Raw genomic sequence first — 26,058 nt, forward strand, 5'->3', positions numbered from 1 at the left:
TGGCACGTACTCACCCCCGAAAGGGCTTGAAACTTTGTGCAAGGAGAAGAAAAGAAAATGGCTTTCACGAGGGCAGTGCATCAATGATGGCCTCGATCCGTCAATTTACGGTGAAATGTTGAGAAGAGAGATCCATCAGAAAAACTGGTTCTTTTCTCCAGTGCATTGGTTCGAACGCGAGGAACTGCTGGTCATCGGCAGGGGCTAGAATAAGAAACTGCAAGACGCGAGGGTTTATGCGCTACCTATGTTTATTTCGCGTATCTGCAAAGATGATAACAAAATCGCACAACCGAGGGCGATTGCTTAGTCCTCGCTGCAGTAGCAACCGTCGGCGGTGTTTGAGCGAATCCACGTTCCGAACCGGTTTACGCGTGTGTACACGCCGGGGTAGTTTGGCTTCGCGCAGCCCTCACCCCACGACACGATGCCCGCGATCTGATGCACATTGTCGGTGGTGTTTTGCTTAATCACGTGCAGCGGTCCTCCACTGTCGCCCTGACAGGAGTCCTTCTTGCCCTCACTGTACCCTGCGCACAGCATGTTGTCGGTGATGCGCGAAGAACCGTAGCCCGTTTTTCGGCAATCCGCATTCGACATGATCGGCACCGTGACCTCCTGCAGATTCGTCGAGATGGCTCCATTCTCCGACGTTGCACCCCAGCCCGTCACGATGCCCTAGGAGGATGATAAACCAAAAAAAAAAACACACTCACACACACTGTACGAACGACAGGCAATGAAAGATCGAGGGCCACTTACGTCGTATCCGGTGAAAGGTTTCTTCGGCGTGGGCAGACACACCGGGCGGAGTTTATCGTCGATGTTGAATGGGGTGGCAAGCCGCAGGATCGCAATGTCACTGTTGTAGTTGTTCGAATTGTACCCGTTGTGTTCGATGACACGCTGCACCTTGGAGACCATCGTCATCGATTCGGTTGTCGATACGCGATCGTGTTCCATCAAAACGACGCTTATTTTGTTCCGGTTGAAACCGTGCACGCAGTGAGCCGCCGTCAGCACGTGTCGATCGCTGATGAGTGATCCTCCGCAGTAGAATGTGCCCGAATACTGCAGCATTGCCATCCACGGGTACTGGTTGACCTGCGTTTCCTGCCCTCCGACGATTCTGGTGAGTCGGTTAGTCCTACCGCATTCTAAAAATCGAAGAAGGATATGATCATGATTTTTTTTACAGGAACGTGAGTGTGCATGCAGCACTTACGGCATGTTGGACAATTTTCCGGTGGTGTGAGGTTTTCGGGAGGTGGAGTTGTCGTAGTACCAATCAGTCCGGCTAGCCATTCGATGAAAGGGTTGTTCTTTTCTGCCTGAACCTGCGCCGACAGCTCTGGGGTTTGGCTTTCTCTTGCGATCTAGAGCAGCAGAATATAGATGGATTAATAGGTTATTATAGGAAGAGTATGTTTTTATTGGTGATGGCTTGTTCACACATTCAGCACGAAGAAAACGTGTACAAGCGAGCATGTTTAGTATACATCCGACATAGTATTGAAGAAAGTGTCTTGATTGTATTCCAACATAGAAAATTGAATTTGAGCTAGTATTTCGTGTGGAAAAAGATTTCTAGGGCTCACACAACATTTTCGAATATGTCAAGCAAGATATTTTCAGATAGCTGTATTTAAATTCGTAGAAAAAAAAATACTAAAAATAAAAATTGGTTGATTTCAATGTGACATATTTAGCATTTGAAATGTTGTCATTCAATTTCAACAGTGATAGACTTGATAAGATGTGATTTCCTTAACTTAAATTTAGGCACTGTATACAAAACAAGAATCATGCAAAAAAAAAACATAGCTTGATGCAGCGCAAAATGTATACATATGTGCAGAATTTGTTATGTTTCGGATTACGCTTCACATTCTTCTCGAAAACCAGTTGCCTGGTTTGGCAGCACATTCACAGTTCCACAGGGGAGGGGGGATTTTAATCCTTCCATTCCGGTCGGTTTGTGCTGTCGAGAGTTTGTTGAACTATATACATTCTTTAGCAAACCGCTGGTCTTTCTCGCACACACACAAACCGCGTCACATACACTCTCTTCCGTCGTCGGACGGATGCAAATGATGACTGTAGAAACGAGTTAACGGTAGGTCCCGGCTTCGGGAACTCTTGGGACTTCGAGAAACTTACATGTCCACTGGTCGCAGCGTCACCGAGAGAGCATAGCCCGATCACCAGCAGGATTGACAGCCGCATGCCACTGCAACGAAACGCATGGAAGCGTTGCATCGGGCCCAGGACGCCAAATCGTGCGCAAAACGGACGCCTTTCGAAGGTGAAACTTTCTTTTCGTCGTTCGCCAACAATCCTGTTGACTCGCTGTGGTCGACTCTCACTCACTTCAGAATGAAGAAACGCTTCGTCAGGGTGAATTTCGCACACAAAATGGGTCCTCTCACTGGCTTGAGAGCTGGCGGATGTGAAACTCACTAGATTCTGCACTTCGCGCAAGGTGCAGACTCGTCACTCGCAGGTTATCGTTTCAACGCGCCCGGTTCAGTCCAACCGGCTACCGTTGGGGATCGCTCTAGTCGCGACGCAAGATCGTGCACAACTAACTACCGTCGAGTGGTTCGCTCCACACGCGACCTGTCCACATCTCAGCGTCACCGTGGGGTGCTTGGAGAGCCCTTCTGGCTCACACGACACACGTTCGAGGCTTCAACAGCACCGCTTGCTCCAAACGGTCGATAGCACGCGTCGATAGGCCCCCGATCGGTCAGAGCAGTTTGGGTTGGGTGACCGTTTCGAAAGTACTACCGGTGGTCTGAGGAGGTGATGTCGATGAGAGGGTAGCACCTGGTTTCTGCTAGATGCCAAGTGGAGCGCCTTTTCTTTGGGACCCCTTGTGATGTGATGACACAGAAAGACCGTCAAGCACGCTGGCGACGTGGTCTTGAACTTGTCACACCCACAGTAGCGTTCCACGGCAATGCGAAGCGATCCTCAGATTTTCTAGGAGGTATGTTTATTTATTTATTTATTTTTTCTCAATGATCGTTCCGTCCTCTTTCGCGCCTCATTTATCGAGTCCTTTACTTTCTTCGATGAACGTGCGACTCTGTTACCATTGCCGAGGGTAAGATCAGTTACATGATCGCGTTGGCTCGCAGACGAGTAGCTGGCGTTCGTCACGGTCAGGGTTGAAGTACCACTCTAGGGGGTTTGGGATCGGCGAACCGACCCACTGGACGGCGACCGGTTCTGTAGGTGGGAAATTGTACCGCTAACCGGTGCATAAATTATCGTCTCTTCCGTTCACGACATTTCGCGGATTAAGCTTTAAACCTTGTCCAATGTTTCGCAATCATTGTTCGGGTGTTTTTGTGGGAGAATTGTACTAATCACTAAACACTCCGTAGAGAAAGAGAGAGAGAGAGAGAGAGAGAGAGAGAGAGAGAGAGAGAGAGGACCAAACGAGATGTAACGAGATGTAGTGACAATAGTCAACCCCATTTCTTCCAGCTAATGGTAGCTGCCATTCGCATTAGCGGAACAATGCGGTTGCAAATACGGCTGCAATCACGAACTAGAGTAAGTCTACATGACCTGACGCTAATGCTTTCCAATTGTGGTGCCTTCTGGAGTTCCGATGTTGGCAACTGTTGCTAACTCGAGAGTGTAGGCGATGCCACAGCCATAGTGAAGAGTGAATACATCTTCACCGCAACGACTTAACGCCATTTAATGCTTCTTTCCATATTGCTAACAAGCTAGCAGATATGCTGGTATAGTGAATGGCCGATCATCACGATCGCAACGGTACGTCGAAAATTGAAAGTAGAATCTTTACCCAAATGTGGATTCGTTGCTGCACGATTTGCTCGATTCGTGTTCACGTGCCTCGATCGACAAGCCCGATGAACGATGAACGCAACGGACACGCACGCATGTTCGGTTGACGATTTTCGGGTGAACTTGTTGGCTCGCTCTCTCCCGCGATCCATCTCGCTCGTCGTTGGGGCCACTCCACGGTTCTTGATACGCTTTCACTCGGCGTAGCTCGCCAGCGCTATTGTTCGCGCCGTTTGTGCAAAGGCGCGTCACCTGGGTTGGGGTTTAACGGTACGCGAGCTGTCACCTGAAGGACGTGAGCGTGACCGCTGGGTCGATCCCGGCCTGTAGATGTTGGTGCTCTTTCTTTAATTATTTTTGTCAGCTGGCTTTTACCGCGCTCGTTCCCGTTTATTTATTGGTGGTGGGTCATTTGTGCCCGCGACCCGGCCGTCCGAGGACTTTGGGGTTTCATCGCAGCCTACCGCCCACTGTGCGCGATCGCAGACGTTGTCTCCCCCGCGAACACGATGACTCTTTTTGTGCGGCACATACACTGCGATGTATGTGCGCGATCGCAGTCAAACCCACCGCCAGTGAGCGATAGTGTCGCGTTGCGCGAGGATGCGGAAGTGGCGACCTGCCGGTGAGCTCATTTTCGGACGATCGCACAGTTTCATCGCCGTGGGCTAGTTTCGGTGGTGTCGGGTTTTTCCGTTCTCAGTTCAAGCTCTGGTGCACGAGATGAAGTTGGCAACGGTTGTGCTATGCGTGCTGTGTCTGGTGTTTGCCGTGAGTTTAATGTGCCTTGCTTCGAAGCGGCTCAGAAGGTTGATTCCGATTTCGTTTGTTTTCCCGTTTCCGATCCTCTCGCCAGCACGAGGAAGAGGACCACAATCGCATCAGTTATGACATCTACGTGACACCGATCATGGCCAACACGTCCACTGACAACCGGTTCCGTGCCAAAAATCCCCTGCTAGCCTGGCTTTCGACCGTGCTGAACTACAAGCCTCCTAGTCTCCATCCAGCGGACATGCCGGTCACTACGACGCAGCAGCCTCCACCACGTGACTGCCAGCAGTGTTGTACGTATATGGCGCCACTACACCGGCGCGATCACGCGAGTCATCTCGTTCGACTCAACTTTCCTTTGCGACCTTTTTCTCTTCAGTTTGTGGCCGAGGCAAGACAAGTTCACGGATTGTCGGTGGAGATGCGGCCGACGTGAAAGAGTATCCTTGGATCGCCATGCTGCTGTATCGTGGATCGTTCTACTGCGGTGGGTCACTGATCAACGATCGCTACATCCTGACGGCGGCTCATTGCGTGCTAAGCTTCACGCCAGCCCAGCTCCAGGCGAAGCTGTACGATGTGGAACGGTCAGAGATGGTGACTCGGTCCATTGCCAAGCTCACTGGTCACGAGCGGTTTAGTTTGGACACGTTCAACAATGACATTGCGCTGGTGAAGTTGCACCAACCGGTGGATGCCGGAGCGAGCTTTATCCCGATCTGCTTGCCATCCGCGGGAAGAACTTTCGCTGGTCATGCCGGTACCGTGGTTGGCTGGGGGAAACTAGGGAATGGCAGTTTATCTCAGGGTCTGCAGAAGGCGGTGGTACCGATCATGTCAAATATGCAGTGCCGAAGATCGAACTACCGAGCTTCACGGATTACAGACAACATGTTGTGCGCAGGATACGCCGAAGGTGGTCGAGACGCTTGTCAGGTTGGTGAATTTGGCTGGCATACAATGTCAGTTTTCAATGTGGTTTTTATTTTCATCATTTCAGGGTGACAGCGGAGGACCGCTCCACGTGGGGGACAGCAATTTTCGCGAGCTGGTTGGCATTGTGTCGTGGGGCGAGGGTTGTGCCCGGCCCAACTACCCTGGTGTCTATACACGAGTGTCACGCTATTTGAGCTGGATCCGAACGAACACCCGAGATGCGTGTGACTGTGATCGAGCCGTAGCGTGATTGCTGTCGAACCCATATGCGACCAACTCCATGCCGACGCTTTTCTCAGTGCATCATCACGACGAACACCGACAACAAACGACAACAAAGAGGACACAATCGACGGAGAGGTAGTGGCCACAAACCGGGAAACATGCTCGGAAAATTATGTCGACTGAAAAGAACGCAAATGATGACATTTTCCACATTTTAGAGCAGCCAATAAATCAAATAGAGTGTAACTCGAGGGGAATAAAACTCCCAAGCACAATGGGACGACAGCGCGCGAGTAGCAAATGAGATGCACTTTTGCATTTTAATGGAGGTTCGTTAAGGCAGCAGTGTTCGCAGAGTCGCGGTGCAGTATTTTAGTTGAGTTGGGGGCTGTTGCTACTTTCGAATCACGTGGAATGTGCAACAAAGTTTCACTTTCAGTATGTGCTCAGGCAGGTATGCGTCAGGCAAGTTTTTACGTGAAAAAGCTTCATCCATTATGTGCACTGTTCTAATGACTACGATGCACTTCTACGAAGCTGTGTATTTGGTGATTAGCTTTCTTCACGGTATGATTGCAGTTTCAAGCGTAGCGCAGTGTTGTAATTTGTATTCTAACACGAAAGTTAGCCACAAAACGCCTTATCGGAATACCTGAAAACAACAACATTTTTTTCTGTAAAATCAATCCATTTCTCAAAACAATAAAAAAGCCTGTTGATATATTTTAGAGCTCTTTATGGATACATTTCTGTTTAATTTCATGGTTGAAACATTTTCATGGAAAAGATGTCGGATTGCAAGGTAAGCAAAACTTTGAATATCACTATATTGTCGCAAACTGAGAAAAAGTATGTTTGCTTGCGTGGTCACAAGTAAGAAGAAATAAATAGCAGTGCATAAATAGAGGCGTCCTGTTGCAGGTCCTTTGTGTAATACCCGCGACCTGGCTTTCTTTGAGCTGGAAAAGAAACCCACCGATAAGGTAAGATTTCGCTCGCATACGCCATTACTACAGACTGATCAGTTGATCAGCGGTTTCCTGAACGGTTTCACTGTAGCGACATCGACAAGTGACACCGTTAGTTCCTCACAAGGTTCGCTCTATGCTAATGGCACCGATAAGTGGCACCGATAGCTTCTCGCCGGGACTCGTACTCGTACTCGGGAACAACTATCAGATGGCAATTGCACTAGAAAGTGTGGTGATCGAGCGTTTGCACTATCATAGCATGATCACCGGCGAGAGAGGATTGGTGAGAGAATCCACCAAATCCTCCGTCCAGTTTCGAGTGTTTGTGATCATCGAAGTCGTCAGTCGTAGAAATGCACCGCGGGCTTAGTAAACAGCCGACGAAAGACGTCAACGGACAGGTGCGACAGTCTGCGTTGAAACATGAGAGAGAAAGTGCTGAAGACGAGCACCAGTCCGACCAACGGTACCGAAGCACGTCCGGTCCAGTCGCGCCAGTGCGTGAGGACTTTTAGTTGAAGTTCAAATTCACCGCGCATATGGCGTCTCGTACGAAGCTGTCTCTAGCAATTGTGTGCTTAGTGGTCGGAGGCTTGGTCCCGGTGGTATGGGCTGGTGAGAACAACTGCACAACCTCTGCACCGATCGAGCTAACCAGCGAGAATCTGACTGTGCCCGGAAGGTTCGCCTGGAACGACAGCCTGATGATCGATCCGAACGGATTCACCGGAAAAGCACCGTTGCTGAACAGTGGCGTATGGACGTGGATCACAACCATCTTCGGCATGCCGGTATTCAGCGTTTTCGCGTACCGAGCTGCTCCTCGCAACTGTGTGCCTTGTTGTAAGTAGAACGGCAAAGGTTTTGAGCCTCTAGAACGGGTAATGATCATGACGGAATGTTCTGCAATTCACAGCGTGCGGTACTAATAGCAACAACTCGAAGATCGTCGGAGGTCACGAAGCCGAAATTGGGCGTTATCCGTGGATGGTAGCGTTGTACTACAACAACCGGTTCATTTGCGGAGGATCGCTTATCAATGATCGATACGTCCTGACAGCGGCACACTGCGTGTTTGGCAGCGATCGATCACGGTTCCGAGTGAAGTTCCTGATGCACGATCGGACGGTACCGAAAGAGGACTCGTTCGAGCGCAAGGTGTCCTACATTATGACCAACTGGTTCCTGAACGTGCTCTTCTTCATCACGAACGATGTCGCGCTTTTGAAGCTAAGTGAACCGGTTCCGCTGGGTGAAACGATCATACCGGTGTGTTTGCCCCCGGAGGGAAACACATACGCCGGCAAGGAGGTCTGATGTTCGGAAACACTTACTTCCTCGCGGATGTTGACTGACGTTGACTCGTTTCGTTGCAGGGTGTCGTGACTGGGTGGGGTAAGCGAGGTGATGGATCTTTCCCAATGCGACTGCAGGAAGTGCGTGTACCGATCCTAGACAACGAGCAGTGTCACAATCAGACGCAGTACTACCGCTTCCAGATCAACGATCGCATGATGTGTGCCGGGATTCCCGAAGGAGGCAAAGACTCCTGCCAAGGCGACAGTGGAGGACCGATGCACGTGTTCGATGCTGATGCGAACCGGTTCGTGATCGCGGGTGTCGTATCGTGGGGCTTCGGATGCGCTCAGCCAAGGTTTCCGGGGATCTACGCCCGCGTGAACCGGTTCATTTCGTGGATCAACTTCAACACTCGCGATGCCTGTACGTGCAAATAATGCCGCGTTCTGCTTTCGCTGTCCAAATAAACATCGTACCTGATGAACGAAACAAATTCCGGTCCCTCACCGGTTTGCGGTGCTGGGGAAGTCTTCCTGTCTCTTGACTTGATGTAGGTTCCGGCTTGGGAATAGCACGGTGGAGAGTTTGCGCAAACATAGCCTCTCGCTCGCACTTGATCGTGGACGCTTCCGATGGTTGATCCTCGCCAGAAGGGTGAAAGCTCCCTCTCGAGGACTTTTGGTGTCATATTTTGTTCGCCCTCTCATGAACCTTCTTGGCCAGGGTGGCGTATATCGATCGCAGAAAAAACTGAGTTATCTGTCGATGTACTTTACTCGTGGCATGTTCGGCCCCGTCCGCTGTGGCAAGGTGTGGAACTCGCTGAACATTGAACGAGGTGTTAAAAAGCCGCATACCAATACGTTCAGCGCACCCGCATTTACCGTGGAGTCACTGTGAATGAATGGTGATTCGTGTGTGCGGATGTGAATCGGCTTTATCTTTCTTTCCGTGTTTTTTTTGGGAGGAACGAAAGAAATGTGAGAATCCAAACTCATGTGACTCATCTTGTGAAGGGGGTGAGGCAAACCAATATAGCGTCTTGGTAAGATACGGGAGAGTTCAACGATCAGGCGATCTTGAACCATTGACGAAACGACACATCAGTTTGAAAAATGATTGGCAAGGTTAAAGATCAAGAGCCACCATGAAAAAAACCAAACTCACCAAAACCGTTTGAGACACATCCTTCCAGAAAGACACTCGAATGATCACCATGTGCTAACTCGTCGGTTTACCAATCTTTTGCGATATCTAAAAAAAATCCTTGATCATGTAAACGTTTTTGCGTGCCATATTACACACTAATTGCTGTACTTGAACAAAAGAGGTAATTATTAGGGTTTTCTCCTTCGAAATGGTCTCCAAATCGTGCTAATTACTTGTTTCACTCATCTTGCCCCACTGATCCAGTTCTATTGGCCTAGTGCCCATCTAACGACACCCACGCCACAGAAGTGCGATTGGTCACGAATCTGTGGGCTTCATCATTAGTGTTGGGAGGATCGGGTACCACCCCACCGGTTGGCACCGTTACTCTTCCGCTCTGCACCAAGGACCATTCGTCATCAGGGTGCCTGTGTGTGCCTATGTGGGGGAGAAAACATGAGTCACCTCGCAGGCGACCATTAACATTCACTCACACACCCCAAAAGTCCCTGGCAGTAGCAGCATCCTTGAACTTCGCGTTCAAACGCACCCACGATGGCGTCCTCGGAGGCTGGTGCACGATCCGCTGATGGTTCACGGTGGCAGTCAGATACGTGGAATGGATGCGATTTCAAGGTTTACATCCCCCTAAACCAGTTGAATGTCAGCGTCATCTGCATTTCCTACTGCGTGAAATGCGCACGATCACTGGAAAGGTGAACGCAATCGTTGTTTGAGCCCGGTGCGCGGAAATGGCAGCCGAATGTGGCGAATGTGGCTCTGCGTGCCTGCATGTGGGCGGACGGATTTTCAGGCATTGCAAGGGCACTGAATACAGTTGATACAAGTGTTTCATGCCAGTGATGAATGAGGAATGAGAGGTTTAACAAGAAAATAAGATTGAGATGATGCTTTTTTATTGCAAGGCCGTCTTGGTTGTATTAACCTTATGATTAGATAACTACTCGAATCTGGTTCAGGTCACAGCTTACTTAGATGAGCACAGATTAGTATGCAAATTTTAAAAGATACACGTTTAAATTATTAAGTCCGAGCAGGACAACATTTCTAAGTTCGGTGAATAAGAAACGCTTAGGATCCATACGATTCGTAGGTTTGTTAATTAAATTACCATTAGTAACCATTAGTTGTAAAGTGTATTGATGTATTGATGAATTTATATAGCGTGTGATAAAAATGGCATACTTGCGCATAACAATTGGATAACATTATGTTGGACAGATTCCAGGGCTGGCGACACATTGCGACACCAGTGTCAATGTTACGTAGCCATGCGTTACGTTGCCGGGTTGCATATGTTCCACGGTGGCAGCAAACGCACCCGGCAAGAGCAAACGATCTTCGATCGCTGAGCTTGTGTAAGCATTTCTCCCTGCAGGCGATAAACGACCGGTGTGTGTACGAGCAGAACGATTGATCGAGTTTCGACAATGTCAAGTTTTGTGGCCGCTATCACCAAAGGCTCCACTGGCCGCCGGTAACGCAAGCAAACGCACTGCTCAGAGATAGGTCAGGGTCGCGCAAGTAGACAAGGTTTTCCATTGAGCCAGCACGAAACCGTACCGGGCGGGAAGTTGCGCAACCGGCTAGGGCAGAGAATGGTTACGAAATTCCCACAATACCGGTACCGATGGCACTGAGCCAAACCAGCTGTGCCCCTGTTGAAGGATGCTGAGATGCCAGCGATCTGATCGGGAATTTCCCGATCCCCCACTCATTAAGGTCTCTAGCATGATTTACAGGAAATCAAGAGCAACGTATGCTTTTGGCTCTACTTCGCTCATGCTGGTGTGAGAGAGTGGCGCCAAACGAACACAAGCCAACAACCTGGCGTGTCCCTCGCAGCATCGTCAAGGATGTTGCGTGTCCTTAGAAGATCACTCGATATGATAAACGCGCAACGTGCTCGACGATGGCGGTAGACCGCAAATAGAGCGGGAGCGAAATGAAAGAAATGACCCCGCGAGAAAGAATGCACCGATGCACCAATGCACCGGGTGCGCATGTGTCGCGTGATTTGCATTCCCAAACCACCCCGCCCCAAATGATGGCGGTCCTTTCCTAGCGTGTGTCTCTTTCTCACCTCACAAAAATAACAATAAGTGAAATCCCTCACGATCACGATCTGGCTCCACCTCGATCCCAAAACCAGAGCGAGAGCTAGAGAGAAAGAGAGAGAGAGAGAGAAAGAGAGATCAAAAATAAACAAACATGCCGACGGGGCAATGATGGTGGCGTTGATGATGGTTTGCAGTCGAGTTGCCGAACTATTGTCGTTACCACCACACTGGCAGCGGAAGATGGCCAAAGCAGACCTCTCGCTTACGCTTCCTCCCGCCGACTGCCAATGCCCTTCCACTAGCAGACCCCACCTGGCCTTACGGGGCCTCAAGTGATGCGGTCTTATCGGCGATGCAAGCGCACGCAACCACCACCACCACCACCACCACCAGCAGCAGCACTACGGTAAGGAAGCCACCGGCACACGATGTGTGTTAGTAGAACCAAGGGCAACCCCTGGGCCGACGCCATCGTCCAAGGCACTCTCACTTTCCGCTCGCTCGCTATGAGGTAATTGTCCACCGTAATAACATCCCGCTGGCGTCTTGGAGACATGTGGTGGTTATGTCGCGGCACCATACAACAAAACAGGTGCACGGGCGAAAAATGGTACCCACCCATGCGTGCGTGTGTGTGTGATCGTACACGATCGATGCACGTCGATGGCGCACGGTTCGAGTGCCCGCAGCAGCGCAGAGGCGCATCCGCACCCGTATCGCGTGCTGTTTCAGCTGTGGCCAGGGATACACACACGGAAGGGAACAGCAGGAGCGCATCGCGGGCAAAACAAAGGGGCCCACACGCGCAGCCGCCTTCTCGAGTTCGATCACTCGAGCCGGAGCGCGCCAAGGTAGTCGACGACGACGACATCCCGCGCCATCGTTCATTGTCATCGAAGCGCGTTCCGAGGCTTCTGAATCCGATTCGGCACGAAACGTGTATATAAAAGCTTTGCCGTCTGTCACCGGCAGTCACAGAACATTGCGAGTTCCGGTGCTGGCTCGTCGTTGCGTCGTGCGTTCTATCCGCGTTCGTCGCTTGCTGTCTCGCGCAAGTCTCCCGTGTATTTTTCGCTCGCGTTACTTCGCCTGCTGTTCCTTGGTGTGTTGATCCTGTCTGATCTGGTGTCGCAACGATGAATCAACTCGTGTCCGTGGTCTGGCTGCTGATGGCGTTGATGCTGGCTGCACCTTCGTGGGCCGCTCCTGCCGGCAATGCAAGTGAACCTTGCGATTGTGGTGAGTTGCGATTGTGGACCGCCGGGGTGTGTGTGTGTGTGTGTGCGCGTTTTTAACGTTGATCCGTAACGGTGCAGAAAACAAAGTGAAAGGTTCAGCCGAGCAAAGTGCATCGAAGGCAAACCGAGCGGGAATGCATCAGGGCATCGATGCACTCCACAGACAAGTTGCATAACAAATCAATGCAATCAGTGTGTGCGGTTGTGCCGCAACCGAGAAGAAGTGCGTCCAATTGTCAACAGCGGGCAACAACAAAGGCAAACCCACCGATCCCGCGGTCACCGATCACTTTCGTTTCAACCACGGGATGTGTTTGATCAAGCGAAAACTGGCGCTTTTCCACCGGTTCCGCAATCCCGTGGCGCGCTGACTGGAAGAGAAGAAAAATCCCTTGCACGATTTCGTTGGTCAAAGCGGCACCCCCAGAAATGAGGGCGCCACCACAATTGGGTTAATCGTACGCATACGCGCATCGGTGTGATGCGATATTGATCGCATTTTAAAAATGCACTCGTATCCGCCGTCCGGTTGCATCTGTGTGCATATGTATGTTTGCGCGTGGGAGGGGAAGCCACTGTGCCAACTGTCCAACGGAATTGGCTTCACGCCCTGTCCTGCTTTCGTAGCGCGCCAATGTCAGCGCAAAAAATGGAGACAGCTGCACGTGGTGGTGTGCTTTCCTGCTCTCGCGAACCGCATGAATCGGGTGAGCCGTATGTTGCGGCATATGCTTCCCAACACACTGGGACAACTCACAGTCGTCCTTGTGAGCTTTTAGTCGTGAATGATTGGTGCAAACAAATTCACGCAATAAGGGCCGTTTTATGCGCGCTTCAGATCCGCTTCCGTCACAACTTTAGCCGCTTATGTTTTTCGTCTGCTTCCCGTTGCAGTATGCGGTGTCGGTGGACGTACTAATCGCATCGTTGGTGGAACTGAAACTACGGCTCATCAGTTCCCGTGGCTGGCGGGGCTTTTTCGGCAGGGCAAGCTGTACTGTGGTGCGTCCGTGGTTTCGCGCAACTTCCTCGTCACGGCGGCTCATTGCGTGAACTCGTTCGAACCTAGCGAAATCAGGGTGAGTGTTTTGTACGCGTGAGACTGGCGCCATCGGGGACTGTCGGCTGATTCGGTCTTCTCGCGACAGGTTTACCTCGGTGGTCACAACATCGCCAAGGACTACACGGAGCTGCGGCGCGTGAAACGCATCATCGATCACGAGGACTTTGACATCTTCACGTTTAACAACGACATCGCGCTGCTCGAACTCGACAAACCGCTGCGTTACGGGCCCACCATTCAACCGGCTTGTCTCCCGGATGGAAGTAAATGACAGCCTGCCGTGTCTGCGAGTGATCAGTGATTCGAGACTGATCGACGCCTTTTTTGTTTGTTTTGCAGGTGTTATGGATTTCACCGGCACGCTAGGTGTCGTGGCCGGATGGGGACGCATCGAGGAAAAGCGGCCTCCTTCCAAGACGCTTCGATCGGTGGAAGTTCCCATCTGGTCGCATGAGCAGTGTCTCGAAGCAGGCTACGGAAGCAAGAAAATCTCCCCCAACATGATGTGTGCCGGGTACCACGATGGCCAGAAGGACGCCTGCCAGGGTGATAGCGGTGGTCCGATGCACAAGATGGGACTGTTCGGTAGCATGGAGGTGATCGGTGTCGTATCCTGGGGCCGAGGATGCGCTCGTCCGAATCTGCCCGGAATTTACACGCGACTCGTCAACTACTTGCCATGGATCCACGAGAAGCTTGCCCAGGAGTGTCTCTGTTCCCCGAAGGACCTTGCGCGAAGGATGTGAACCTCGAGGCGTCAGAAACACACGCTCGCTGTTGATAATTTATTCGTTTTCTAGTCACAAGAAACCATAGCATGTAGGAGCTGCTGATGCAGCCACGACTACTAGCCCGTAAGCTCGATCTACAGCTGCATTTGTGCTGCTTTGTTACCTCTCATGAAGGCTCAAATTGTAGTAAAATAAAGACACAAGTATTGCAAAACTACCCAACTCCGGCGTCAATTGAGTGATAATCAATTTGTGACAACAAACAATGGTAACATTTGTTTTTGCTCTCCCTGGAGTAAACCCATTTCCGCAGCTACCGATAGTTTGCCACTTCCGAGCCGGGGTGATCAAGCGTATGCATCGAAGTAGAAAGTGAGTGTGTGATTGAGCATTTCTCACCTGACCAGCTGGGTGTTCATTAGGAGAGGAAATGAAAGTGAATCTCCTGTCGGCTAGTCCAGTTCTCTTGGACTACAGGCTTATTAAAAGCCTGCTGCTGCGGCATACGCTTCTTCACCAACGCATGTTGCTTTTTCTCTTTCTTTCGCACATGCACGCGCTTCAGATAAAACTGTTATCTTCATCTTACCGGGCAGGTCTCTCTTTACGACTCGCCCTCAGTGATACAGGGTTTTTAACCTGTGTTACAGGGCTCGTCACCAAGTACCAAAGCGGTTGGAAATAATACTTTTTTGGTCGTCGATTTTAAGGTCTAACTAACGCTTGTCGCAATCAAGAATGTGCTGCTGCTTCAACAGTATGATCAGAAGGTAAGATTAGTAAGATCCATGGTAGAAAAAACTAACTGACAACAACGACTAAAAGACGATCGTATAAAAAGGTGGTTTCCCAAACTGAAACGTCATGCTGTGTTGGTACAGAGTGCTTACAAGCATAAATGAACTAATTCAAGCCGTCAGTGATCAATAATGTGTTAAAACAATGTAATGTAACTGTAATGCATCTCTGTCGAAAATCGTCTGTCTACTGTTGCTGTTGAGATAACGCTTTGTCAAATCGATGTCGTTGAGATAGGTTGAGGTTGCCCAAAACAACACACCGAAAGAAAGCTCGAAAAAGCTTCAACCAACACGGCTCACCAACCCTGCACAGCGATGTTTCACTCTCCGACAACGCTCCCGAGTTGCGTGAGCTCGCTCGCGATGGCCGATGGCCGGAGGTGAAAAATGAAAGTGGTTTCTTATGGCCGCGATCCTGCGCCAGTGCAGCGACGATAGCCACACTGTCAAGGCCACACGCAAGAGCAGAAGCTGGCAGGACCGAACGGTGTAAGGAGCAGAGTTTGTGAAGTGCGTTGCCCAAAAACGGTTAGTTGCTCGGCACGGGCAATACATTGCTCAACGGGGCTCAACGGCTAACTCGGCTGGAAAATGTGGCTTGCATTTGTCACGCTGGTTGGATAACGGTGGAAAACCGATTTGAATAACCAGCAGCACAGACGGTGCAGCTACCTGGGAGCGCCTGAGAGTGCAGCCGAATTAAACATTCGACACGTTCCGCATAGCTTCGATGCGGTGAGTGTGGTGAATTGCCCGCAATATCAATGGTTTGTTGCCTCTTGGCCAATCAGCTTGCAGTGCGGAAATATTTACATAACGCTTTTGGGGTGGTCGAATGGGTGGTGACGAATTTCGAAGCTCGATTTCCCAGCTCAACCCGATCGGGTCCGATGGGGGCCGTTTGCGAAATTGCAATTCCATCGATTGGCTCGTTTGCGATCGGATTGGTGGAGAGAAAAAATTGCTCACTAATTCTCAGACGGCAACAGTTGCAGCGTGATTCTCGTCCGTCGCAAAAGCCTCCCACGAGCGTCGGGGAGGGTTTTTTTTCTTCTTTCTCCAGCGGCGCATGTCCGGGTTCGATTCATTTCACTTTCAACCGTCCACGTGATAGTGCGCGTTTACATCGGAGGCTCAAGCTTTGCCTGGTCGTTTGTGGCGATCGTGTGCTCTAGCAGGGTAAAGTGTAGCCAATAAACCCAGCAGATGACAAAACAAAAAAAAAACAGCAAGCACAAAGTGGTACGATGCGATTTGTGCCGATGGGTGGAATCGAATCGAAGCGGTGCGTTTTCGCCTGCCAACTTTGGTGCGACATCACGGTGATAGTGTGGGTCTGAATTCGTCGCGCAAAAGCACTGCCGCTCGAAAGGCGGTCACATAAACTTTCTTTATAATTTTCATAAACATCACCTTATGCGGTGGAGTTGGACGGGATCCGATCGAAAAGAAAAGATCGCCCATGTGTTGGGCCGAATCGTGACACATAAGACGAGCCGAAAAGTGTGTCACGATTGGAAATTATCTAAATTTGCAAGTGGTGCGAATAGGCGAATCGCTTCGTGTGAGTGTGTAACATTTTCGATGGCATTTCCTAGCGTGTAGGAATGGGTTCGGTTAAAAGAGGGGCTTAAGAAAGAGCTGGTTTGTGCTGGATAAAGCACCGAAGCAGCATTGGAAAAATATGCCCAAAACTGTGTGTCAATCAGCTGGGAATCCCATCCAACCCCAGTGATATTGGTATGGGAATCATAAAACAGAGCAGATTATGGTGAAACGTGAAGATTTATTTTTGAAGATGGAGTTTCACTCGACAGTAGACGGTTGTTGGATTTTTATGTAATAAATCGGTGAATTTTCACCCAAAAGGTGTAGTTAAGCCCGTTGCACTTTATGAAGCTTGCTGCCCAATTTCACCTAATGAGAGCGATGAACTTTTCTCCTCGCTCAGCACAGCTGCTTACGCGAGACAAAACGGTCAAGCCTTTCACTGCAGTGCATTTTTCAAGCGGATATGGCCAATTTCTGAAGAAAACAAACCTCCATAAATGCCTGCATGACCTCCCGAGACATGCCGGGGCTGTAAGTAGCGTTCGCTAATCTCCACTCGCAATGGTTGTAGCCAGGAGCCGGTTGACCATCGAAGAGATGCAGCGAAATCTTGAACGTGGCTAGTTATCGCACGACGGTTATCTCCGCCCGAGTCACGAACCGGCACAAACCTTGCCTCTAGCAATCTGCTAGCCTTCCCGGACCAATGGGAGTGTTAGATCCGGTGTGTCATTTGGTGCCACTCCGCTGTTCCACCAGAGATGGCAGCAAAGGGGATTCCTTTTCATTATATCACGCGCAGGGATTAACGGAGGCTAGTTCAAACTTCTTTTTTTTCTGTCTTTCAACCTCCAGCCCAGTAGAGACGCCTGCATGTTGCCACTGTTAGGTGGCCCGGGTACGATCAGTGGGGAAAACATTCCAGCAAGCGTCCGTGCGTGAGAAGTGCGAATGTGCGGCTAGCGGCGCAGGCAACCGGGTACAAAACAGTGAATGGTCGAATGAAAGTGAAAAAGAAGAAAACGTTGCCTTTATCCGTCGATCATCCACTGGCTAGGGTTGGCTCCGGGCCGACTTGTGTGAGGCGTGTGGTGAAGACGGACGCGAACCAACCTGATGTTAAATAATGTTCCCCGAGCCGTGGTCGTGCTTTGCCGAGAGCAGAAGAAAGTGAAATGAGATTATGAGTCGTGTAAACATCGCCACGGGATCAACGCAACGCAAGTGAAACGTGGAGTGAAAGATAAAAGAAGAAAAGCGCAGCGTAAACCGCAGTTCGCGAAGGTGCAGAAAACGACCACCACCGCGCAGGTCGGAGGTGTTGTTGGGAAAGGAAACCACAATAACAACAACAACAACAACCACGCTCTCATACAGACACGCGTGATTCGTTGGAGAAAAAAATACGCAAAAAACACTTTTTTAAGCCCGCCAAGGCTTAGTAGAACAGTGCGTGTTTGGTTTTGAGTGATACATCCCAAAATGGCCGCATCTGTGAGTGACAGTCTTACCCTCGGCTCGATGTTAGTAGCGCTTGTTCTGCTTCTCGGAAGTGTGGCCAAAGTGGATGGGCAGCAGCCTTGGAACGATACCGAACTGATCGGTCGTCATGGGCGGTTTCTTTTCGACACGCTGTTTGGGCTTAACACGGCTGCTTTTTCCCTCGACGACGACGATGACCTGACCAACAATCAGGTGAAGAGCTGTGACTGTGGTAAGTGTCATACTCAGTGCGCGTGTAGTAAACGTGAGCAGCTCAGCTGTTGAAGGGCGCGATCTACAGTGAAAATAGCACGAATAAAATTACTCGGTGTGATCGCCGAGGCATGCATATATTATTAGGCTTAGAGTCAAAGACATAAATATGACAACAAACATATATGTTTTGTGATGAACATACAATTTTACAGCATCACTCTATTCGCACCGTTAAAAAAAAAGTATTCCATTAAATATTGGTGATCGTCTGGTATAGTTACATGGGTTATTCGAATACCGATAGTAACCGAATAATCGAAAGCGCTGTGCAGCGAATGACATGTCATGCACGTTGCATACCTTCTAGGCGGAAACGGTTTCCATGCACGCGTCCGCACGGTTGGAAATGGATGAACCCCATTCGCTAACTTCATTTGCATGTTTCAATGTTCTTCCAGAATGTGGTGCCGCTAATCAAGAAATACGGATAGTAGGTGGACGACCAACAGGAGTAAATCAATATCCCTGGCTGGCACGCTTGGTTTACGATGGCCAGTTTCACTGTGGAGCATCGCTACTAACAAGAGATTACGTCCTGACAGCGGCGCATTGCGTTCGACGGTAAGTAATAAAGCCAAGCGCAATAGTCTAAGCTCGATCAAGCAGATTATAACGTTCTGTTCTATAGTTTAAAGCGCAACAAGATTCGAGTGATACTGGGCGATTACGATCAATTCATTGCTTCTGAGACCCCGGCGATCATGCGTGCGGTCACAGCGATCATACGGCATCGCAGCTTCGACCAGAACTCGTACAACCACGACATTGCTTTGCTGAAGCTTCGCAAGCCCGTCGAATTCACCAAAACCATCCGTCCGGTGTGTCTACCCAAGGAGCGCAGCGAACCAGCTGGTCAACTGGGTACAGTAGTCGGTTGGGGCAGGACCTCCGAGGGTGGCACACTGCCGGCGTTGGTGCAGCACGTGGACGTGCCAATCCTGACGCTTGATCAATGCCGCAGTATGAAGTATCGCGCATCGCGTATAACCTCCAACATGGTAAGACTCTTGTGAGCAGGATCTCCATATTATCATCGTATCTCTAAATGCGATCTTCCATTCATTCAGCTCTGTGCCGGTAAAGGAAAGCAGGACTCGTGCCAGGGAGATTCCGGCGGGCCACTTTTGGTGCGAAACGGGGATAAACACGAGATCGTCGGTATCGTATCGTGGGGCGTGGGATGTGGACGGGCAGGTTATCCTGGGGTGTACACACGAGTGGCACGCTACCTTCCCTGGCTACGGGCCAACCTGGACGACACCTGCCTCTGCTCAAAGTGATATTAAGAACGAAAGGAAGATGTTGTAAATAAAGCTCAAATACAACCACCACTGACGATACCACCGGAACGGGGCTTTCAACTTAACTTCACGTGAATTTGGGTTAATTCTAGTGAAATGGGAGGTTTGCACCATTTTATGCCGCTCTTACGCAGGGCGTTAATTCGATCGATGCGACACAGAATGTTGCGATAATTGGGACAAACGTGTGGCCCAGCCTTCATCTCGACGAATGGTGTGAGGTGAAAAAAAGCAAAAAAAAACGCAGAAAAAGACACATGGCATCGATACCGTGGTATTGGATGAGGGTAAAACAAAGCAACTATTAGCAGGAATGGGAGCATAAACGATGTAACGATGAGAACTGAAACCCCGGCAGCCGTTGGGGAGGATCGAAAGAAATTTTCTCACGTATCACACGCCAAGGCATGCGAGGTGGTTCCGCCGGCACTAGACACAAAACATGTGGAGGCACATTATCGCACATAAACTATCATAATTGAATCATCATCGCGCAGCATGAATGGGGCCGATTGGACGAGTGCGATTGTTGGTGGAGAAATTTCTGCCCATAATGAATGGAGGGTATTATTTGAACTGCTTTGTTTTGTTTTGTTATGGTTAATTTAAACTGTTTAATAAGTGTGTATGTCTGTTGTTTATTTTCACTGGTTGAGAAACTTTGTCAAGGTATAAATTCGCTAACAATTTGCAGCATAGGTATGATACGTATGCTTTAAATATCTTTTTCATGTCAGTAGCTCTGTTTAGTTAAATCCTACTCAATATCATTTAGATTACTACAAGATTCATGCGGAAGTATGTTGATCAGTTTAACATGGTACGATTAGGCCGCCTTAAAATAAGTATCGCTATAAAACTATATATTCAGGTTTTACCACATAGCTTTCCAGTTTTAGCTATTTTCACCCCTATGCACTTTTAACTTGTACACTTGTACTTAAAAGAGATCGTTATTGTGACTAGTTGAAATCATTGCCACTATTATTCAAAAGTGAAGCCATTTCGTTTAGCAATGCTATTTTAAGAAATGAATATTCATTTCCTGATACTACTGAGACACCACTAGTGATTTTTGGCTATTATTTCGTAAAGCAATGTTTTTGTTTTTTTTTTAAAGAAAGTTACTAACGAATGTAATTTTATCGACCTTCACGCACTTTCACAAAGAAGGCACTTCAAAAAGTAGATTAACTGTCAATTTTGTGAGCAACAATGCAATTTTTAATCGTATACTTTCGATATCGTTGATGGCGGTTGTTTCGAGATCCTCTTTGGCCATTTTCTAATGAGAAAGGGGCTGACATTGTCCTACATTTCGTAATAGTGAAAAATGTATTTTTGCCACGTTTTATTTGGATCAATTATTATTTTGAGAGATTTCGAGATGTGAGAGTATATATACCAGTATATATACCAACAATAGAAAGGCATGATTGCTTGTAAAAATGAAATGAGGTGTCGTGGAACTTACTCATTCGTGTATATATTGTACGCGAAATTGTATGTACTTTTTGATACTTGAAGAATGCATACTTGATAATAAGAATGAATAAATTCTTATAAATGGCACTCGATTATGATAATCCCATCATTGAAAATGATGAAAACACTAAATTTGTTCCACCACTAAATTCGCATCTTCAATCTGACTTACTAAATTAATAAATTCGCATCTTCCATCTTACTTACTAAAAACTAAAAACATTTGACTTTTTTAACTAATATATAATTAAACGTTTAATTCCATTTTTTTCAATAAAGTTTGACTTGAATGTCAATTTCAACTTTATGAAAATTTGAATCCACAACCAAGACCAAAAAATCCATCTAATTTTTCAAAGAAATTTTAAAATTTGTTCATAGCATGACATACAAATGCAGTCTTTAAAACAATAATAAGGAAAATGTTTTTAAGCCATATGTAATTCATTATGAAAAAAAAGTGTAGGAGTAAATACAAACACATACCCAGATACATGCTGACTACAGCACAAATAACTGAAATAAGTTAAGCAACTGAACATTGTACCATTTAATTTTTTACATCACACACATCAACTTGCTCGATGCATGAGGGTTAAGAACGCAACGGTGAGAGAACAAGCAGACGATGAGCTTTCACTCGGCTTAAGGTATAGAGGTGGTCTCGGAAATGGATACCAAAGTGGCTGCTAGGGAGCCTCCGGCGAGCCACGGAAATGGCCCCGAATGGCTCCGTTCAAGAACGACCATTTCCTCGCGTGCGGCGCATTTGTTTACCTTCCTTTCGTTGGCGTAGGGCGCGAGAGAACGGTAACGACAGGTTTTCTTCCGTCGTATCATGCACCAGTGCCTTTTCGCTGAGAAGCTTCATCGAGGGTTCGAGTGTAGAGGTCGGAACGGGTTGCCGGAGAGCTGTTCCGACCCCCACACTCTAGAGCTGGATGGCCGGATGGAGTGTGGAGTCTGCGCCGAGAGCCATCAAGCTCCGAGTCGCTTCCGCGAGGGCGAAGAAGATGGCACAAAAGAAGCACGCAAGTGCTGGGGAGAAAGCCGACCTGATGCGAGGAACGATGTTCCAAAAGCACGGCTCGAAGTCGAAGGCGCAACCATTTCAGTCAGTGACCGCCAGCGAAGCGGACGTTTCCTGGGGCTGTGCACGATCACGGCCACGATCTTGGGCACCATCGATCTGGGGGTGGGTTCACGGTACAGCAAATCGCAACCATTGGCAACACTTGGGATCGAGCCTCGTCAATAGTGGAGCCATCGCGAGAACATGCTCCAGTGAGATAGCCGTTAAGACGGGGTCGGCGCACATTCGCGGTACATCAGCGGAGCAAAGCTCACACTACCGGTTTGAGCACACACGAAACGCTTATTTGGGTGGATAATTGGGAAATTACGCCGCGGAAAACAATTAACGCAGCGAGGCACGGAGTGCATTAGCGTGGGCGAAAATGTGCAACTTTAGCGTGTCGGTGGTAAATTCGGTTCGCGTGCAGATCTAATGTAGTGCCGCTTGTGTGGAAGGAGCATCAAAAGAAAAAGCCCGATTTTAAGTGAGTGCCGATCGGAAGTGAACAAACAAAAGAAAAAAAAAATATTAAGCATAAAGAATTAACGTGAGAACGAACCCCAGAACCGGAATGGAAGTGAGCAATTTAGCACGAAGCATAATGAATCTGCGCATCAACGTCTCGATGTTTGGGTCGGTGTTTATCGCGCTGTTGCTGGTGGGACTGCTGCCCGATGAGGCCACCGGGAAGCTGTTGGCTCAGGGCAAGTACGAGATGCTGGCGACACCCAACAAAAACACCGACGAGCGCAGCATAGTCGACAACATGAAGATGCTGTTTGGAGGTGGAAGCAACCGTGCTCCTATCCATGATACACCCGCTAGTGCCTGCAGCTGCCGTAAGTAGCGCGAGATTTCTTGTACGTGAACGTGTGTGTGGCTCGGTGGAAGAATGCGTAGCAATATGCTGAAGCGAATCGTTTTACGGGGTTTGGAAAAGGTTGAGCATGACTTGGGCAAGCATACTATGCGCTGCCGATTAGCTGTGAACAAGATCTGGTTGGGCGAAAATCAATTTACCAAATTTAAATCAGATCATCGTTCGACCGTGCAAACCGTTTTGTGCTCGTTTCGAGGTGGAATCAAACGAACGATCGATCGTTGCGATGCGAAGACAAACTGGCTCCCCCAAGAACTTGAGTGATCTCAGATCAATTTGGATTCAAAAGGGCACTTGAACGATACTTCGAAAACCCGCCGAAGCTTTTCTGCATTTCCGCTGCGTTAATGAAATGTGCATACAACGTCTAGACCTGTTCGACTGCATAAACGAATGCGCTGGTGGGCCACCCGAGGGTGATCTCAATATTTTGATTTCTCTGCCGAACCAGTCCGTCCGACTGAAGGCACATATATGAGGGGAAGAGAAACAGTGTGAGAGAGAAAGAGAGAGAGAGAGAGAAACAATGAAAAGCTCCAAATGTGGCCGTTGATATTTACACCTTTTTGCGTGGTGTCAATGCTGAGGTGGAATGGTGACTCGGAAACGGGGTCTGATGGCGAATGGCAAACAAAACTGCGCCGAAAAAGAAAGATTAATCCTACGCGGATTCAAATTTCCGGTCACGACTCTGGGAAGAAGCAGGCGCGAGGGCGAAAGTGTTCCGGCGACACTGATGGGGACGATGGGAACGATCGTCCAACACGCAATCCGCATCCTGATGCTGCACAGATCGAATGTTGATGAGGCGTAGCTTATCTTTACGGCCACCTTAAGCCCGGGGATCAGGGTGAGGGTCGATGAACGGTTGGTATTTTTACGACCAGTCAACACCTCGTCGATCGGGAGTTGCTTTAGAGTGGTTGCTTCTGGCGATTGGCAACCCGGTTGCCGATTTCGCCGGTTTTGCAGGATGGTTGGTACATAAAAAAAACACCAGCCTACTTTGTTGCTTCTGACAGCAAACAATGCCTCGTTCGAAAGAAAAAAAACCCTTCTCGTTGTTAATTACGATCGTTTTTCTTGTGCCTTGTGCAAATTACTATTACCGGAGTAATGCCAGTGCTCTAACCTGCTCGTTGGGCTGAAAAGGTAAAGTTCAATTTTCGAATTTGGCCATGGGCTGGCTGGGTGTTCCCAATTTGCTTCATTTTTTTGTGTTGCATCCTCCCAGACCCATACCCATACCCACGAAGGTGACGACAGCGATCGTGCACGAACTCTGGTGGTTGAAAATTTCGAAAGAAAGCGATCGATTGATCGTGGAGCATGGCGCGTGTGTAACGGGTCGATGAGTTGAAGCTGACCCAGCCAGCCAGAAGGGTCAACCGCTAGACGCGTGCATTCCCGCTCGCAAGAGCTGCTGCAATGATCGGCAAAAAAGCCCTAACGAGCGAACGGACGCGCGAACGCACAGATCAAGATCAAGTGCGCCATCCTCGAGCAACCTCACGGACGGTCCTATCGCGGCCTCGATCGACAAGTGTTGCTGGGTGGCTAGTCGATAAAATCACTCTTCGCCCGTGTTTACGGTAACTGTTACGGTAATTCCTGGTTCCGCGGAAAAGGGCGTAGAAGATCTTGGATAGGGCGGATGCGGCCGAGCATCATGCGGCGGTGCTAATGGCGAATGGTCGTGTGACACGCACGCCGCAGTTGGGATCGCAATTAGGGCGTTCGCAATTGAAGGTGTTCAATCTTGCAGGATGTGGTGAACGAAACGACGCTTCGCGGATCGTCGGTGGACAGGCGACGGGTGTGAACGAGTTCCCGTGGATGGCTCGACTGAGCTACTTCAATCGGTTCTACTGCGGTGGAATGCTCATCAACGATCGATACGTCCTGACGGCGGCCCATTGCGTCAAAGGGTGAGCAAAAGACACGCTGACAAAAGGTCTTACCAATCGGAGAACGATCGCGATGCTTTTGCTCTTATTGCAGCTTCATGTGGTTCATGATCAAGGTGACATTCGGTGAACACAACCGGTGCGATGACTCTGTACGGCCGGAAACTCGCTTCGTGCTGCGAGCGATTGCGCAGAAATTCAGCTTCCTGAACTTCGACAACGACATCGCGCTGTTGCGACTGAACGATCGTGTACCCATAACGGACTTTATTCGACCGATCTGCTTGCCGTCTGATCCCGGTAAGTACACACCCAAACACCCAAGATCCCAGCGCGAATGTGGCACACCCAAATGAGTGACCTCCTTTCGCGTGTTCGCACACGCACTCATCGCTTCTCTGTTCTCAGATAACGCGTACGTCGGCACAAACGGCACAGCTACTGGTTGGGGCACGCTCAAGGAAGATGGCAAGCCTTCCTGCGTCCTGCAGGAGGTCGAGGTGCCAGTCCTGTCAAACGAGGTGTGTAGCACGCAAACGAACTACACCGCCTCCATGATCACGGATAACATGCTGTGCGCGGGCTACCTCGGTGTGGGTGAGAAGGACTCCTGCCAGGGTGACTCCGGTGGTCCGTTGATCGCAGAACGTGAGGATAAACGCTACGAACTGATCGGCGTGGTGTCCTGGGGCAACGGGTGTGCTCGACCCTACTACCCTGGTGTGTATACGCGCGTGACGCGCTACCTCGACTGGATCCGCGAGAACTCCAAGGACGGGTGTTTCTGCAGCGAATGATCAGCGAATGAACCGGTCCCGGACCAGCCCTCTGTTTTGTGATGACGAAACCCTCCGGCCACGGTCAGGCCTCTAGGAAGTATTACACGATAATTAATCGCATCTAGCATGTAGGACAGCGAGCCCTCGGCACCTGTGGCACCGTGAAGAAGGGCTGCTCGAAAACCGCGCGTACTCGGTGGCCGGTTTAGTTTGTCGAACGCGATCGTCGC

General features: G+C 49.4%; 3 protein-coding genes across 3 annotated transcripts; 2 read left to right on the forward strand and 1 right to left on the reverse strand.

Annotated features, from left to right (window-relative positions):
- Positions 1–246: 246 nt before the first annotated feature.
- Positions 247–2,259, reverse strand: LOC128731054 (trypsin-1-like). Its single transcript, XM_053824149.1, has 4 exons — positions 2,161–2,259; positions 1,226–1,376; positions 763–1,157; positions 247–678 (listed from the first exon to the last, which is right to left on the reverse strand). The coding sequence occupies exons 1-4, from the start codon at positions 2,257–2,259 to the stop codon at positions 307–309; spliced, it is 1,017 nt and encodes a 338-aa protein (XP_053680124.1). The 3' UTR covers positions 247–306.
- Positions 2,260–4,548: 2,289 nt separating this feature from the next.
- Positions 4,549–5,815, forward strand: LOC128731053 (trypsin-1-like). The gene is made up of 4 exons (XM_053824148.1): positions 4,549–4,596; positions 4,682–4,892; positions 4,979–5,535; positions 5,600–5,815. Exons 1-4 carry the CDS (start codon positions 4,549–4,551, stop codon positions 5,783–5,785), a joined length of 1,002 nt encoding a protein of 333 aa, XP_053680123.1. The 3' UTR covers positions 5,786–5,815.
- A 1,455-nt stretch (positions 5,816–7,270) lies between these two features.
- LOC128724443 (transmembrane protease serine 9-like) lies at positions 7,271–25,846 on the forward strand. The gene is made up of 14 exons (XM_053818171.1): positions 7,271–7,574; positions 7,648–8,042; positions 8,108–8,453; positions 13,393–13,577; positions 13,647–13,824; positions 13,901–14,269; positions 18,172–18,357; positions 18,800–18,962; positions 19,030–19,399; positions 19,469–19,677; positions 22,827–23,101; positions 24,908–25,070; positions 25,144–25,349; positions 25,458–25,846. The coding sequence occupies exons 1-14, from the start codon at positions 7,271–7,273 to the stop codon at positions 25,844–25,846; spliced, it is 3,738 nt and encodes a 1,245-aa protein (XP_053674146.1).
- Positions 25,847–26,058: the final 212 nt, after the last annotated feature.

This window comes from Anopheles nili, chromosome 2 (genome assembly GCF_943737925.1).
Source record: "Anopheles nili chromosome 2, idAnoNiliSN_F5_01, whole genome shotgun sequence".
NCBI classification, from domain to species: domain Eukaryota; kingdom Metazoa; phylum Arthropoda; class Insecta; order Diptera; family Culicidae; genus Anopheles; species Anopheles nili.

What these genes read in the sequence shown, in the direction of transcription:
- LOC128731054 (XM_053824149.1), bottom strand. Translation starts at nt 2,259, where the DNA reads ATGCAACGCTTCCATGCGTTTCGTTGCAGTGGCATGCGGCTGTCAATC. An exon ending in ACGCTGCGACCAGTGGACAT is followed by an intron (nt 1,377 to 2,160) that starts GTAAGTTTCTCG and finishes CTGCTGCTCTAG; the next exon opens with ATCGCAAGAGAAAGCCAAAC. An exon ending in AACCTTTCACCGGATACGAC is followed by an intron (nt 679 to 762) that starts GTAAGTGGCCCT and finishes TCATCCTCCTAG; the next exon opens with GGCATCGTGACGGGCTGGGG.
- LOC128731053 (XM_053824148.1), top strand. Translation starts at nt 4,549, where the DNA reads ATGAAGTTGGCAACGGTTGTGCTATGCGTGCTGTGTCTGGTGTTTGCC. An exon ending in TGCTGTGTCTGGTGTTTGCC is followed by an intron (nt 4,597 to 4,681) that starts GTGAGTTTAATG and finishes TCCTCTCGCCAG; the next exon opens with CACGAGGAAGAGGACCACAA. An exon ending in GTGGTCGAGACGCTTGTCAG is followed by an intron (nt 5,536 to 5,599) that starts GTTGGTGAATTT and finishes TCATCATTTCAG; the next exon opens with GGTGACAGCGGAGGACCGCT.
- LOC128724443 (XM_053818171.1), top strand. Translation starts at nt 7,271, where the DNA reads ATGGCGTCTCGTACGAAGCTGTCTCTAGCAATTGTGTGCTTAGTGGTC. An exon ending in TCGCAACTGTGTGCCTTGTT is followed by an intron (nt 7,575 to 7,647) that starts GTAAGTAGAACG and finishes TGCAATTCACAG; the next exon opens with CGTGCGGTACTAATAGCAAC. An exon ending in ACACATACGCCGGCAAGGAG is followed by an intron (nt 8,043 to 8,107) that starts GTCTGATGTTCG and finishes GTTTCGTTGCAG; the next exon opens with GGTGTCGTGACTGGGTGGGG.